The sequence below is a fragment of the Arthroderma uncinatum genome (genome assembly GCF_011692745.1).
Source record: "Arthroderma uncinatum strain CBS 119779 chromosome Unknown scaffold1, whole genome shotgun sequence".
Classification (NCBI taxonomy): Eukaryota; Fungi; Ascomycota; class Eurotiomycetes; order Onygenales; family Arthrodermataceae; genus Arthroderma; species Arthroderma uncinatum.
Window position 1 is genome coordinate 4,750,380 of NW_022983863.1, and position 15,909 is coordinate 4,766,288.

The 15,909-nt window shown below is 49.8% G+C and overlaps 4 protein-coding genes across 4 annotated transcripts; 2 read left to right on the forward strand and 2 right to left on the reverse strand.

Annotated features, from left to right (window-relative positions):
- Positions 1 to 1,984: 1,984 nt before the first annotated feature.
- Positions 1,985 to 3,114, reverse strand: GIQ15_01434 (metalloprotease 1; the record flags this gene model as incomplete). The annotated part of the gene is made up of 5 exons (XM_033548851.1): positions 1,985 to 2,063; positions 2,147 to 2,312; positions 2,405 to 2,552; positions 2,609 to 2,818; positions 2,878 to 3,114. 5 exons carry the CDS (start codon positions 3,112 to 3,114, stop codon positions 1,985 to 1,987), a joined length of 840 nt encoding a protein of 279 aa, XP_033409802.1.
- Positions 3,115 to 5,066: 1,952 nt separating this feature from the next.
- GIQ15_01435 (uncharacterized protein) lies at positions 5,067 to 9,750 on the forward strand (the record flags this gene model as incomplete). The annotated part of the gene is made up of 9 exons (XM_033548852.1): positions 5,067 to 5,387; positions 5,437 to 5,808; positions 5,857 to 5,953; positions 6,008 to 6,096; positions 6,152 to 6,506; positions 6,834 to 7,011; positions 7,161 to 7,925; positions 7,985 to 9,136; positions 9,225 to 9,750. 9 exons carry the CDS (start codon positions 5,067 to 5,069, stop codon positions 9,748 to 9,750), a joined length of 3,855 nt encoding a protein of 1,284 aa, XP_033409803.1.
- Positions 9,751 to 10,756: 1,006 nt separating this feature from the next.
- On the reverse strand, positions 10,757 to 12,064 carry GIQ15_01436 (dihydroceramide delta(4)-desaturase; the record flags this gene model as incomplete). Its single annotated transcript, XM_033548853.1, has 3 exons — positions 10,757 to 11,500; positions 11,557 to 11,835; positions 11,903 to 12,064. 3 exons carry the CDS (start codon positions 12,062 to 12,064, stop codon positions 10,757 to 10,759), a joined length of 1,185 nt encoding a protein of 394 aa, XP_033409804.1.
- Positions 12,065 to 12,759: 695 nt separating this feature from the next.
- GIQ15_01437 (uncharacterized protein) lies at positions 12,760 to 14,783 on the forward strand (the record flags this gene model as incomplete). Its single annotated transcript, XM_033548854.1, has 4 exons — positions 12,760 to 13,133; positions 13,202 to 13,806; positions 13,889 to 14,464; positions 14,530 to 14,783. 4 exons carry the CDS (start codon positions 12,760 to 12,762, stop codon positions 14,781 to 14,783), a joined length of 1,809 nt encoding a protein of 602 aa, XP_033409805.1.
- Positions 14,784 to 15,909: the final 1,126 nt, after the last annotated feature.

A 15,909-nucleotide genomic window follows, 5' to 3' on the forward strand; every position in this document is an offset into this window, starting at 1 on the left:
TTAAGTTCCCGGCTAACGACTGGCGATGTAGGGGATATGGCAATGTGACAGGTAGTTACGATACGACGGGGAGAGCGAGCGAGTGAGACGGAGAGGGTGTGTGTGTGTGTGCGGTATGAGTTCAGCTTCCAGTCTCCCAGGCGTACGGTACGCCTGATAACCACATGTACAAGGGTGAAGGGGGCCCCCCTGGTCCTGCCTGGATGTACGGAGTGGTGATATTATGTCCCTGTATGCAGCTGGTCGCATGGGAGGGGGCATGGCAGATTATTGCCATCCAGGCCACCAACCTTTCTACCGTCCGCAGAAACCCTACCAGGAATTTTGTACCAGCCACCTGGTTTTGGTGTGTGATGGAATACGGCGTGCGGCCTGGAATCAATTCTGGCACGACCTCGTTTTCCATCCCCAGACCTCGAATACTAGCCCTAACTATGAAATACGACGCCCTAGAATGAAGGGAGGATGTTCTCGATTCAGCCCTATGTGACGACGTATCACACGATCGGAACTAGGTTTCTGTCCTTTACCCTTCTGCAGATAAGAGTTGCTCTTCACGGGGCGGGACGAGTAGGTATTAGCGAATCCCAGCATATATCGTGAGGACATGCGGGAGGATGACGAGGGAAGTTTAGTAATTAGCGTGAACGACCACCCTCCTCCACCCTCCACCTCCGCGAAGGAAGTATACAAAAATACACTCTCTGTAAGTAACTTCTCTGCTAACAATGCATTAGTTGATCCTAAAAAGCCCCGCCAAGTAGGATCGTACCACCGCAGGCCAGCAAGGAGAACAACGCCAGGGTACTGGACCGATCTTCTTAGCAAGCAAGCTTCTGTGCGTTGCTAGCGATGCTGCTGCATTTTGTTGCTGCCAGTGGTGGGGGGAGATCCCTGGCGTACTGCGCCTCAACGCACCTCCTCCCCTAGACCCTACGCTACCGCCTACGCCTTACTTATCAGGGCAAGACTCGCATCCACCATGTTTACCATACACTTTCTGGCCATGATAGTATACAGACTCTGTACCACCCAGTACCCCCTACATACCGCGATCTCATTTTCAGCTGCGAGATGAGCAAGGTGGGGTAGTGTCTCGCCCATCATCAGCTAGCCGGCTACTGGACGGCATGTTATGCGGTGCACTGCTGTGCTGTGTTAGGAGAGGCGCAAGTGCAAGTGCAGGTGTAATGCCGTGGAACGGGTGAAATATATTAATTACAACGTCAGGAAAAGCTCCGCTAGGGCCGACCGAGACCTTGTAATGCACATATTTCTAGAAACAAAGAGGTTAGATGGGCTTTTTTACACTTTTGCGGGCAATGTGATGTGGCCTCTCGTCGGCAGCCGGGGGGAGGAAGAACAGTGGAGTTTCGATAAAATTGGAGGAGAAATGGTAGATTTCGGCTTGAGGGGGGGATGGAGGATAGGGAGGATGGGAAGTTGTGGAAAGTTACAAAGTTAACGACGGGCCGCGACAGGGAAGCACCCATCTGCTGGGGTACATCAAGGTCGCCTGCAGCTGCCACCACGCGCAAAGTACCAGCCCATGGAACGAGTGACGGCCACTCTTACCTGGCTGCTGGGTTGCTGTTTTTCGATTTCCTGTCAAAAACCTCCCGTATTACAGGAACATTCACGAAGTCACGTGGATAATATAGCATCAATTAGCTATAATTACTAATAGGGTTGGTTGTCACTGGGATAGATAACTGGTAGGTTCATGTCGGAAGTCGATTTACTGGAACCAAGTATCAGATGAACTCAGGCCGTTACAACGCTGGCCGATGAAAAAGCTACCAAGAACAAGGAACAGACGGTTGGAAAGTCTGGTATTGATATAAACTCAACCAAGGAAGCTAATAAGGGAGGATATGCACTGTTTCTCTGGTTCGACACAACCTTCTTTATCTGATGTATAACGGATCGAAGTCGATAGAAGCCACTTTAACTTGTGCATATCAGACAAGACCGGTGCCGATCATCATTTTCCCGCCCTGTACTGGTTGTACATTTCCCGCATACGCTTTGCCTGGTTGGGGGTGAATTCGGTACGGCAGGAGCTATAGGTAATACGTTGTTATATTAGCCTTCGTCCTTCTTTCAAATGGTATTTCACCGTATAACTGGAAGAGGAGCAACTTACTCGTCAGAGGAGTCCATGTAGTTATGGATAGGGTCAAGGCCGGGTTCCATGGGGCACGAGTCACGGCCAGTTGGGCAGCCACTGCTTGCGTCTTTTTGGGCTGGGGTATCGGAAACACGGTCGCCCAGGGTGCTGCTACATCCGCCTTGGTAGGTATGGTATAGTCCTAGAAACCGATACATAGTTAGTGAAACACTGGTAATCGACATCATGTTGCGTGTCATGCGAGACGTATTGGCGGGGACAAGAGCTCCTTACCCATATAGTGACCGATTTCATGGACGGTGGTCAGGCCAAGGTTGAACTTTGCGAGACTACCGCCGGGAACGGTCGAGGCCAAAACCATACAGCCGTCTTTGACATAACCAGGAGTGCCAGGGTAAGGGTTCGATGGGTAAGGGCAGTTCTGTATATATCGTTTAGCAGTCAACATCTCCTGGACGAGTGGGAATAAATTCTTACTCCAGTGGTACCGTCCGCGAGTTTCTTCATAAAGTAGACGTTGAGATCAGAATATTTTCCCTTGTGGAGAGCGTATTTCATCTGAAGTTCGTCTCCACCAGATGCCCAGCCAGCATTGATGGTTCGAGTAGTGTTTGCGAGCTTGAAGCTGAAGCCGTGGGGTGCGTAGGCCTTGTTCATGACTGCGAGTTGGTCCTGGAGCATTTTGTCCTATTCCAGACATCAGCAAATGGTGCATCAGCTGTAGTTGACAAGTAATTAAACCATACCGAGATGTAGCCATCAGCTGGCGACATGCTGGCGGCAACGACATGGAAGTAGGTCGTAACCTCAGTCGTAGCTTGGATCTCAGACGAGTCCGTAGACAGCTTGTTGGCCAACTCGTTGGACAAGACGTCGAGTTCTGCAGAAGGCCCAGCGTTACAAGGACGAGGCTCCTGAGAAGGATGGGCGGCCGCAATGGAGCCTGCGGCAACAAGGCCGAGGAGAGAAAGAGAGAAACGCATTCTGGATAGAATAGTTTTTTTGGGGGAATTCAACAAAATTATGATTGGAAAGTTGTTGAGAAATGGCCGTATACAGCGAGAAACTGAGACGGGTCATATACAAATTGCATTCCTAGAAGACTCGGCCATGGCTATTGACTCGGTCGTTGCTATGGACTTGGTCATTGCTATGAAACCCGCCATCCGCCGTCAACCATCCCATCCAGCCTGTCCAGCCTGTCAACGTAACACCAAAAAAAAGGACGATTATCCAGAAAAGGATGTTTATCCAGGGACAGGAAGTTAGGTTAGCATCGTCGTCTTCGAGATTAAGATCTCAGCTGAACATTGAGTCGTCTTCCCGTCCTCAGCTCTGCCGCCAACACTGACGAGTTTCCCGTCAACGGTTCAGTTCACCGGCTCGACTCGCTTGGTCGTTAATATATAACTAAAAAGGAATGTGTATCCGTTCATAGTTTACCCCGGAGGCCAGGGTGAATAGGAAGATAATCTCCCTGCTTTCCCGCCCGTGGCACGGAGCATGTTCCATGATATGCAGCACGGAGCAAGCTCTCTCCACACATCAAGCTTCTGGCCGCCGGACAGCGGGCGGCAAACCGATGCCGTGGTAAGTAAAAACGTCAACTTATTCTTCCCGCAGGGCCCGTTGGGCTATGGCCGATGCAGAGCGCCGTGATATGACTCGCTAGTGCAAGCTGGCGTCGTGAGCTGAGACTCGAGCCCTCCCATGGGTCACGACGACCTCCAGGCCAGGTAGGTTGGTATCTAGGGGCAGGATATGACACGCCCAGACGCACAAAGTTGTCATTGGCCGGGCTGAATTAAACCGAGCAGAATATTTGATAGGTTTTTTTTTTGCTCAGGAATAATGTCATGAACAGGTTAGGTCGCCGGCGAGTGTTGAAGAGTCAACTAGCTTCCTGTTTGGGAAGCGTGGTCCGGGGAAACGCCGGTGAAGAAAAAATCTGTGACGGCCCAGCCACGACAATACGGTCGAGGGAGCGAGTGAGCGGGAGAGAGACGAGGAAAAAGCACACGACTGATCTCAAGTGACCAGCGTCCTTTATATCTACACCATTGACGTGTTTATGATGTTGTTTTTCCGCGTTTGGCATCAAGGGTTGCTCCGGACGAGCGGAAGAATGATAAACCGTGTTCCTAGCATAAACCGACCTCAGAGCATCAAGTTTACGTGACTTTTTCCTGCCAGATCGTAGTGTAAGCCCAGATCGGAATATCAGCTCCGTCAACCCTGTTTTAACACCGTTGCCTTGTCTTATACGTCAATATGATCTACCACCTCGCCAGGGGCGGCCTGTTTCCCGACGAGCCGCCCGCGTCTTCCATGGAAAGCAAAAATTAAGGATGACGATGAACAAGCTCACATCGCTGCATAAATATTGCAAAAAGGAAAGAAAAACCGACATTTAGAGAGGCTATTCGAGGAATGAGAAGGTTAGATGGTGGTTAGTGATGGAATCGAGCGGTCGGGGGGTTGGATAAGTATGATCAGATGGTTGAAACGGGCATCGATATATTCCCTGCAGGCAGTCGAAGAAGATAAGAGGATAGACTCTAGAGAGACGGTTTGAGAAGATTTACTTCTTAGGAAAGTTGAATGTGTAATCTGATATTTGTTATGCGATGTAACGTTGAGTCTTGACATGGTCCTTTGGACGCGGACAACATCCGACTCCTGGATGTTTCCTCATTAAGCATTCGATTATGTATGAGATGGGTGAAAATCAAGGACTCAGGTAGTCGTAACTGTTTCACTGATTGACCTTCTGACAATCTTGTTCAAGAATGAGATGCTAGTATAGACGTGAGCATGAGCGATGGTAGCCGACTGATCGATATAGGATGAATCTATATAATAGCTTCATTCTTGATTCATTCTTCCATCACCAACAATCTACTTACCAACAAAGCGTCGTAAGCATCTGCCCATCATGCAGTTCTTCAACTTCGGCCTGCTCCTCTTGCTCCCCCTTGTGGCTGCGGAACTCGGTCCACAGCCAGAGGTGCTGAAAACCGGCTCCAAGGAGATCATCCCGGGCCAGTACATCGTCACCCTGAAGGACGGCCTCACCGCTGACCAGATCAAAACCCACAAGGAATGGGTGTCCTCTGTTCACCGGTCTAACCTCAACTTTGGCCGTGGCGGGATCGAGTCCGAGGGTATCATGGGCCACTTCAACATCCACAAGCTGAACATGTACTCTGGAGGCTTTGACGAGCGCACCGTCGAAGACCTCAGACGCAGCCCTCATGTATGTATGCCCATTTCACCAGGTATATCATGCTGACTGACATGTCCAGGTCAAATCTGTGCTGCCTGACCAGAAAGTGTACCTTGCAACCACCAAGGCGACGCAGAAGAACGCCAGCTGGAACCTGGGCTACATGTCCAGCAAGGGCAAGCCGGTCTCCAACTGGGACACGCTGGTCGACTACAGTTACGACAGCAAGGCCGGCGAGGGAGTATGGGCATATGTGCTCGACACCGGCGTCAACGTCCACCACGTCGAGTTCGAAGGCCGCGCCATCCTAGGCCACAATGCCATTCCCAACAAGCCGCACGAAGACACCTTTGGCCACGGAACGTACGTCGGGGGTATCATTGCCGGCAAGACGTATGGTGTCGCGAAGAAGGCGACGGTGGTCTCTGCAAAGGCCTTTGACGGTGGTTCCGTAAGTCTCAGTGCTGCCATCCAGTGTGGTCAGGTCTAACGAGAGTAGAGCTCATACAACTACATCCTCGAGACGTACGACTGGATCATCAAGAACATCACAGACTCCAACCGCAAGTCCAAGGCCGTCATCAACCTGAGTATCTGTACGTATCTCATCACTCTCTCTCTCTCTCTGTGTACCATACTGACGATAGTAGCCGGCTCCAAGTACCAACCCTTTGACGACGCCGTCGAGAACGCCTTCAAGGCCGGCGTCACCACCGTTGCAGCTGCTGGAAACGACGGCGTAAGTCTTACTCTTATGGTCTCTTACTTTCTCGACACACACTGACGATATATAGAGAGACGCCAAACTGAACACGCCGGCCTCTGCGCCCAACGCCATCACCGTGGGCGCCGTCCGCTTCGAAAACACCCGCCCGCAGTTCTCCAACTACGGCAAGGTCGTCGACGTCTGGGCTCCTGGCGAGATCATCCGTTCGTGCTGGAAGGGAGGAAACAACGCCACGGCCATCCAGTCGGGCACCTCGGCCGCCAGCCCTCACGTCGCCGGCCTCGTCGCCTACCTGATGAGCATCGAGAACCTGCCTTCGCCGTCCGCCGTCACCGCGCGCGTCCTCAACCTGACCATCCCGGGGCTCGTCAAGGACGCAAAGGACAGCCCAAACCGCGTCGTCTACAACGGCGTCCAGGAGCGTTTCTCCAGACGTCCTCCCTATTAACTTTACCCTTACCTCTTAACATTACCTATATTAACTACAATATAACATAAATGTTAACTACATTATCTAACATTAACCTATTATGTGTATGTGTGTAGTATATGTAACGTATCGTAAGAGTATGGCCTGTTACCATACAGATACCATACAACTGATACACCGCCTTTTTTCTGCTCTTTAAACTCATCTTCTACTTTATCTTTATATCTACGTCTTCATATCAATTTTATATCTATATCCATCTCTTCATGCTCCGTTACTCTGTATGCTCCGTATATATCTCTATAACGTAGGGAGGTAGATGTACTGTTCAGCCCTACGATTAGCGTTTGGCTGCTTTTCTTTTTCAGGGATCCATCGAACTTCTCCCTGCTGCCCTTGGACCTGCGATCTAGCTCGCCTTATCGTCTGTCCCTCATCCTCCGCCCAGCTGCGACGTATATAACACTGCCTCCTCCTCCTCGTCTCCTCTGGCCGGCGTATGTCGATGGTCTTAGCCGTATCAGACTTGCCACCGCCGCCACCGTCCGGCCGTCGACTGCCTGCCTCCTGCTCCTCACATGGCCACCGGCTAACGCTAACTTCAGCGTACCTGGAACCGTTTTCCGCTTGCTAAACTTCCTACCAGCGCCGTCGCCGTGGATGCGCCGCCAGCAGACTTCGTGGCCGTCCATGGGTTGAAGATGGACTTGTCCTTGACCTCGACGCCCTCCATCCTCGTCTCGGACTCTACTGTAGAACATCCTCGCCCTCGCCAACGCCCTCCTCGCCAACGCCACGATATCACCACTCTCCACAGCCAGCAGTCTCACAGACAGTCTCACTCTCACGATTCAGCGCCTCCAACACCCGCATATGGACCAATGGCCATCCCAAGGTCGCAGGAAACCATCGCCCCGCCGCCTCTGCCTCCGCCACGCTTTATACAAGAACTTGCCAACGGACACGACTCGGGCTGGCGATGGGGGAACACCTTCCACCCAGCAGGATCAGCTTCAGGCGCAGCTGGAGGACCAGTACCAGGACCAGGACCAGGACCCGGTCAGGGACCAGAGACAGCCACCGAGGCCGTCGATAAAGGTGCAATGCTGCCCCCCATAAATCCCAGCTCCAGCCTGTTTGGAGGCCACACCAGACCGCCCTTGCGCAGGCGAGACGAGACCTTCCACCTGGATGCAGACGAGCAGCGTGCGGTTGACGCGAGGAGGCCCGGTTCGGGCTCGGTGTCGGACCAGGAGATGGCCCTGGGACCTCTGTCGGCGCCCTTGCTGAGTCCGTTTGGGGATGGCAGCGCTCTCTCGCCCACCAGTCCGCCGACGAGGCCCGGCAGGTCGCTCTCCCAGACCGGCTCCCTCTCCCATACTCTAGATACCCGGATCCTGCCCAGCACGAGGTATATCTTCCTTTATTATATGCATCTTTTATACTGTATGTAGGTGCTAACATGTGCAGGGACAGACAAAAACCGCTCTCGGGAAAAAGCGAACGCTCGCTCAGTGCCTACGACCGGAACCTGCTATCCAAGATCGGGGGACCGACCTCTCCGCCGAGAAACACAGTACTAGGTCTCACCACTCCGCGAGACCCGGGCAGAGTCCAGACTAGCTTCTCAGCTCTAACTCTCACAGATGAAACCCTCAGTCCGCAGGATATGCGATGGGGTAGCGGCCCGCCGTCAGCTGGGATATCTCCGGGCACTGGAGGCAGCGGGTTTGCAGACTACATTGCCTTCCGGAGCCACCGTGAGGGTAGCACCAGCGGCCTCTCGCCGATGGAGGTGGACCAGTTCAGCCACGCCCGCGAAAAGTATGGCAGCAGCATCTCCAGCAGCTCCATTCGGTACGGGGAAATCGCACATAGTCTGCCCTTACACTCGGGCCGAAGGAGTCATGACAAGTCTCTCTTCCCAGACCTAGACACAGACGTCTCAATGGACGATGTGCCCATGAGCGTGAACCCGAAGACGATCCGCCAGCGGAGTCTGGGTGAACGCATGCCGTCATACGCCGAGGGGGTCTCGCCCTTATCCAACCACGGGATGAAACGGCGGGCTTCCTCGCCGCCGCAGGTAGCACCGCATGAAGACGTAGGGCTCAGCACAAGCACCAGCGATAAGGACTATAGACGCATGTCTGGCTTTCCCTTTAATGGTGGTGGAGTTTGCACGTCTCCCGGCGGAGCAAGATACCAGTCAAGTCACGGCTCTATCTCGTCTATTTCATCGGCTAGTATGCGGACGGGTTCATACGCTTCGTCTACGGGCTTATCCGTCGGAGCCAGCAGTATGTCTTCGTATGATAGGCCGTCTCCCGGTGGTATCTCGCCTACGGACGTAGATCACTACGACAGGGGGTTCATGAGTAGTCCTGCCCAGAAATCGTCCACCTCTGCTCCCATACTGAGCATCCCTCGACCTACACAGTTTCCCGAACCCACCGTTTCCTCTGCAGAGATGAAGAAGAGTCCCGCTACGTCGGGGACGGGTAGGAAGGGATCTCATACATGTCCGAATTCATCCAAGAATCCTCAACGTGTTGGCCGGTCGTATATATGCGAGTGCTGTCATACAAAACCAAAGAAGCTAGACAGCCTTGAAGAACTCAGGTACGTAACTTTCTTCCTCTCCATCTTCTCCTACTTTTAAGTTATTTGCTTTTTCCCCCCCGTATAGCAAGACTAACACATCCTATAGAGCACACGAGATGGAAAAACAATATAACTGCAACTACTGCCACAAACGCTTTAAAAATAAAAACGAAGCTGAACGACACCGCTCCTCCCTCCATATCCGCCACCACTCATGGTCCTGCGGCTCTCTAACAAACTACGAATCCGCCTTCCATCCCTCTACTTCCTCATCATCTAACGGCCAAATACCCGGCTCTAACACCGCAACTCACGACACCTGTGGATTCTGCGGTATCGAATTTCCTAACCTCCCTTCTCCGAACTGGGACGTGCGGATCGAACATTTAACCACCGTCCATAAGTTCGGGGAATGTAATCTGTCCAAGAAATTTTGGAGAGCAGATCATTTAAGACAGCATTTGAAGCATATCCATGCAGGTTCGAGCGGGAAGTGGACGAACATTTTGGAGAATGCGTGCATGAAGGAAGAACCGATGGCTGAGGCTGGATTGCCTAGTATCGGTGAGACGCCGGATGGAGATATGGAGGCTGATATGATGGGCAATGACGGGGGAGATGGTGAGTCGTGACAATCGAGTCAGCCAGTCAGCCTGCCAGCCAGCAAACAGGAAAGGGGAAAGAAACCAAACAATGACTTGATTTGGTATTGTTGTTTGTTCTTTATACATTCTTCGTTGTCTTTACTTCTCCCTTTTCCCTGTGGACTATTCGGCTTCTCCTGTTTTCCTTCTATTTTTTTCTATTACATTTTACTTAAAAAGGGCGGGAGGGGGGACATCTGGCACGCTTACACCTACTACATCTCGCTTGCTTGCCTACCTGCGTTTTTTTTGGCTTCCCCTTTTTTTCCCCATTTTCTATTTCTTTTCCCTTCAATTCCTGTTATATTTCTTGCCACCACTTGCATCAACTCCTATCCCTCCCATCATTGCCCGCGCCGAGATAAAAAGAAGATGAGAAGAACCGGACCGGCCTAATTACTTACCTTCACCACTTTACACCATTGCCTCGCAAACCTTCTTCTCCCTCCATTGCCACTTCTCTTCTGCATCTCTGCGTTGCTTGCCTCTTCTTGGATCATTGGCCATATTTTTACACTTTCCGTTATCTTTTCCGATTGCCCCCCTTTTTCCACTTTTGCTTGTCAACAAAAAACATGATGCATGATGACGGATAGTGCAGATACGATACTACATGGCTTAATGTAGTATATCTGTAACTCTACGGCCGAAATTTTAGAGTTAAAAATCTACCTACAGACAAACAGACAGACAGACAGTTATATACAGATAGTACCAATACATTTATGATGCGATGCATGATTATATACGTGATTAAATTTAATATCACAATGTTTTGCCTTGAGCTTAGGACGTTACTTTAGAAATTCAGTTGGATGATTGGTATCTAAGCGTTTTTATAGTTGAGGGCATTAGGGAATAACAAAAAACGGTAATTAAAACGGGAGATGGTAAAAGCCAAACATCTCTAGAAGAACCCAATATTTAGAATAAGGCGAAAGAAGAAAGAAAGGAACTCTCTAGAACAATCATAATGAGGGTAGGGGCGGGTAGATCAGTTTTGAATCTCATTCTCCGTCCACCCGCTATCGGCTTTGGCAGCCTTCTTATCACCACCAACAATCCTGCCCCCCTCAGCCCGCTTAACACGGCACCAGAGTCCAACATCCTTGTCCAGAATGAACATCCAGATCACCCAGACCCAGCTACGGTGGCAAGGCAGCGTTTCGTAATACTCCTTTGCAATCTCATGCAGCTTGGGAAGACGTGACCATGGAATGGCAGGGAAATCATGGTGCTCGTTATGTAGACCGACATTATACGTCAGAATGTTCAGTGCGCCGTAATAAGAGTACGTCTCTGGGGGTGCGAGCGCAGGGTCGACAGACTTGACATCCCCAGCCTGCTCCTTTTGTTGTCGAAGGGTATGAAGCGATTCTGTTCCGCCAGTCTTCACGCCAGAGAAGAAGTAATGTTCTGCAATGAAATGGCCGGCACAAGGGTGTAGCGAGCCAGCCAGAAACGAGCTGAGAATCAAGTAGTAGATTGGCTGAAGGGAGTTGGTGAATTTATATAGTGCTAGGTCGAATGATATTTGCACGACGATGTTGATAAGGTGGATGTATGTGAATTTTGGCGTATAGATGAACATGGGTCGGATGGCGTAGAAGAGGATTTGGCAGGTACAGAAGAATGTTTTGCCGAGTAGGGAGTCGAGGAAGAAGGCTTCGAGGGCGGTTGGAAGGTCGGCGTCCAGGCCGGATACGCCGAGAGACTTGTGGTGCGTAAGATGGTATGGCTATGAGGGTGTTAGCATTTGAATATTCAGTGGCCGTATAGAATGGAGGGACGAACTCGGAATGAAGCAGAGTAAGGTATTCCAATTGGTAGATTTGCGAGGATGGCCAGCAGTCTGTTGGCCAACGGCGACTTGAAGGCGAGGTTATGTGATATCTCGTGTATGGCGAGGAAAAGGTTCTGGTTCGAGGTTGCTCCCACGACGTATGCGGTGACTAGGAACTGCCATGATAACATGGACGTATTGCGCAGCAAGTATGCACAAGCAATCTGTAGAGCTACAACGGCGAGAACAAGATATTTCGTAAGTGGTTCATGGCCGCATAGTTTCAGAACCTATATCGTTATTCATCGATCAGCGCGGTTCACACCAGCTCGTATGAAAATTAGAGACACAACACACCTCCGGATGTGCTTTAATGATCGCCTGCCTCCTCGTCCTGTGCGGTTCTTCGGTATATGTCCAGAAAAAGTGGTCTTCCGCTGAAGTGTCTGGTGGTGCAGCAGATACGGTCTCCTCCTTCGACGCCGCTCGACGGGCAGCGGAGGTGGTCGTGACGGCCATCGTGCTAGCTATTTCTCTGTCGTAAGATCCTCCGTAGTGTGTATATATCAAATTGCACTCCCGAGGCCCATAACGGAAGAAAGCAGCTTCGTATCGTCAGTTAAACCCTTGGTGGGAAAAGGCTTAACTCAGGAACTATTTTCAGGGACGAAGTTCAAGCTTAAAATAAGTTGATGGGATCTCCTTTCCTGACGTAAGCATCAGCCTTCGCCGTCGCCTTTTATCATATCTTACTGCATCGTACGGTTATATCTTGAGAGTATTATAGGTGTTTCATAATAGTATATATCACGGCGAGGTAGGGTTTCTGATAGGGGTTCGCATGCTAGGCATCGGCTATACAAATACGGAGGAACGGTAAGATCCGACAGTACATCTCACTCCGTACATTATGAAATCAATCTAGTCATACAAGATAGAATCTAGCTATATAGAATAAAATCTAGTTATATAGACATCGTATGTTATTTGCATTGTCTGATATCGTATGTTCTGTTCTATGTTCTATATAGAAACGGAAAGTCTTATCGATAAGCAAAGTCAAAGTCGGCCCATGAAAACTCTCCCTCCCTTCGTCCTTCTCCCTCTCTTCCCAGCGCTCATTCATTAACGGCGAGCTGATTCGCAATGGGAGTTGGTCAATTCGGCATCTGGTGTACAGAGAGACAGTCCCCCGTTCCCTGATCTGGCCAACCATGTCTGCCCGGATCGCGACTCGACTCCTGAAACCGACCCTCGGAAACTTCCGCTCTCCGATCATAACAGCCTCGCAGCGGGCCTGGACATGCCAGCAATGCGCTCGATGGAACAATGGCAGCGTGCGGGGGTTATTGCTGAGAAATGAACGTTTCTACCATGCTGCCACCCCTCGGTATGCACAGGAAAGTGGTGGAGGGTCTCAGGGAGGCTACACGGCGAAGAAAGGGTCAAGAAAGGGGTTTATATTTGCAGCTGCTACTGGCACGCTTGGAGGCACCTTGCTCTTCTTCTACGACGACGTACGGCATGCGTGCCGAGCGGCAGAACGGACCGGGAGAGTTCTGACCGGCTTGCTAGTCTGTATCAATGAGTATGTGCATCGAACATCACTTGATTATTTCCGGCATATGCTAACCTCTCGTTTTTTGCGCTGTATAGCTACAGGGTAACTTTGAATCAAAAGACGGACTCCGAGGAAGAGCGGACTGCTATCCTAAACACCTGTCATCAAAGATGTGCGGATCGAACACTAAAAGTCCTCGAGAAGAACGGGTCAATATTCATCAAATTGGGCCAGCATCTAAGTAGCTTGGGCTATTTGCTGCCGTTGGAATGGACCACAACTTTTATCCCTCTCCAGGATAAATGCCCTGTTTCGTCCTTCGAATCAGTACAGGAAATGTTTCTCAAGGATACCGGCCACACGATAGATGAAATCTTTTCCAGCTTCGACCCGGAACCCATTGGAGCTGCATCTTTGGCGCAAGTACATGTGGCCGTATTGAGAGAAACTGGACAAAAGGTTGCAATCAAAGTGCAGCATCCAACACTCGAAGAGTGGGCTCCATTGGACCTGAGTCTCACGCGATTCACCTTTTCTGCTCTAAAACGAGTTTTCCCTGAATATGATCTCGAGTGGCTCGCAAGAGAGATGGATCTTTCACTACCTCAGGAGCTGGATTTCCAAATGGAGGCAGAGAATGCCAGGACGGCTCGTGAATATTTCAAAACCAGAACTAACGCGCCGCTCGTTATTCCCAAAGGTAATATTTCAAGATGAAGGACCTGCTATTTTTGACGACGTCTACGCAAAGGCTCCTGTGAACTGACATTCTGTCTCTATAGTTATATGGGCAAAGAAACGCCTTCTTGTGATGGAGTTCATATCGGGTCATCGACCAGATGACCTCGAATTCCTTGACTCCAACAACATCGATCGGGACGAGGTATCAGCCGCCCTAGCCCATATATTCAATGAAATGATATTCGGTGACGGTGCCCCCTTACACTGCGATCCCCACGGCGGCAATATCGCAATCTGTAAAAACGACTCAAGAAGGGGCGGACCCAATTTTGATATCGTCCTATACGACCACGGCTTATATCGTACCATCCCCAAGGAACTGCGTATAAACTACGCTAAACTCTGGCTCGCTGTGATTAACGCGGACGAACAGGGGATGCGCAAATATGCATATGAGGTTGCTGGTGTAACAGACGCCGAATTCCCGCTATTTGCTAGCGCCATTACTGGAAGGGATTATACTGTCCTTGCTAAGAATGAAGTTGCCTCCTCACGATCGTCCGAGGAGAAGGAATCCATCACTTCCGCGTTGGGAGATGGGATGTTGCAAGAACTAGTTAGCCTGCTGGGTAAGGTTCCTAGGATCATCTTGCTGATCCTAAAAACGAATGATCTAAGTAAGTTAATTCTTCAAAGGGGGGGATGAATAGCGTTATCAGCATTGACTAACAGTTTCTTTTAGCCCGAAATCTCGATGAAAATCTACATACACGCCACGGCCCTGTTCGTACCTTTCTTATCCTAGCCAAATATGCCACTTGTGCTGTGTTCTCGGAAGAGATGGAGCTCATCGCGCAGCAAGGTAGCATCCTCTGGCCACGGAATTTCCTCCGCTTCCTTCACGCCTGGGTAAGCTACCTCCGTGTCGAGATAAAGCTCGAGATTTATGAACATTGGCTGTCGATACGGAATCGATTCGGCCTGGCTAACCATTGATTCACATCTCTGTATACTCCACCCTACCCAAAAAAAAACTGATATAATACCCTTCTCCCCTTGTTTTAAAATCCTTTCCCAGTTCCCCTTTGATTTATCACCATAGATGGTGCCATATATACTACATAGCGGTTAGATTTTTGTTATTATTTGTTCGTTTAAACTGTGATTGATTTGGAGAATAGACTCTGTATAATATTTCTCTAATCGTCTTGATATTCTGTTTGTAACTTGTCTATATATTTCTCATATCTAATTCCTGGTAGAAACCAATGTAGATAGTCGGATAGAGGCCATTCTGGCCGAGTAAGCATTATCTGTTTTATTCTATCTATCGAAGTTATGAGTGGTTTGCAATTTCTGCTTTACACTATTATGACGCAGTGTAGATACATATATCATCAGAGCAGCATGGAACCACCATTACTCTTTACTCACAATTACATCATCGTCAGTAACCCTCACTACCTCAATTCTACGATGAAGATAAATTGTCAGGATGTAATGTATTGAAGGTAACTCTTACACCACAACCTAACTCCTCCTTCCCTGCCTCCATCCCTCCACGGCTTCAGCCTACACATTCATCATCAAAAAAAAAGGTAAAACGGTCTGTCAACGACGAGAAAGGGGGATTAGGGGCCCTTTTGAAAACAAATATTAGAGATATGAAAAAAAAAAAGACGAAGCGAATAAAGAAAACGCCTAACCCAAAAGTCTGAAACGGCGGAAAACAATCAAGTAATCGAGAAACAAAGGTAGAAGAGAATGTTGAAGGGTAAACGGGGTAAGGGTAGAAAGGGGGATTAGAAGGTGACGAGGAAGGAAAACAAAACAGTCCCAATGTGAAAGAGGAAGAAGGTAGAGTATAGTGGGACCGGAAAGCACACGAATGACAAGTATTGGGCCACCCATATCAACAGGCCGATAGGGCATGAGTTGGGATGAAAGTGGAGTAGAAAGGTTTATACGGATCGGGTTCCCTTCATTGGACTTTGCGTGTCGGACGGATTGGGTGGTTTATCTTCGGCAGCATATGTCCCCGATCCCAGAACAAAAAAAAAGAGAAAAAGGAAAGGAAAGAGAAGTGAAGAATACAAAATGGTACAGGAAGAAGAGAAAGAGT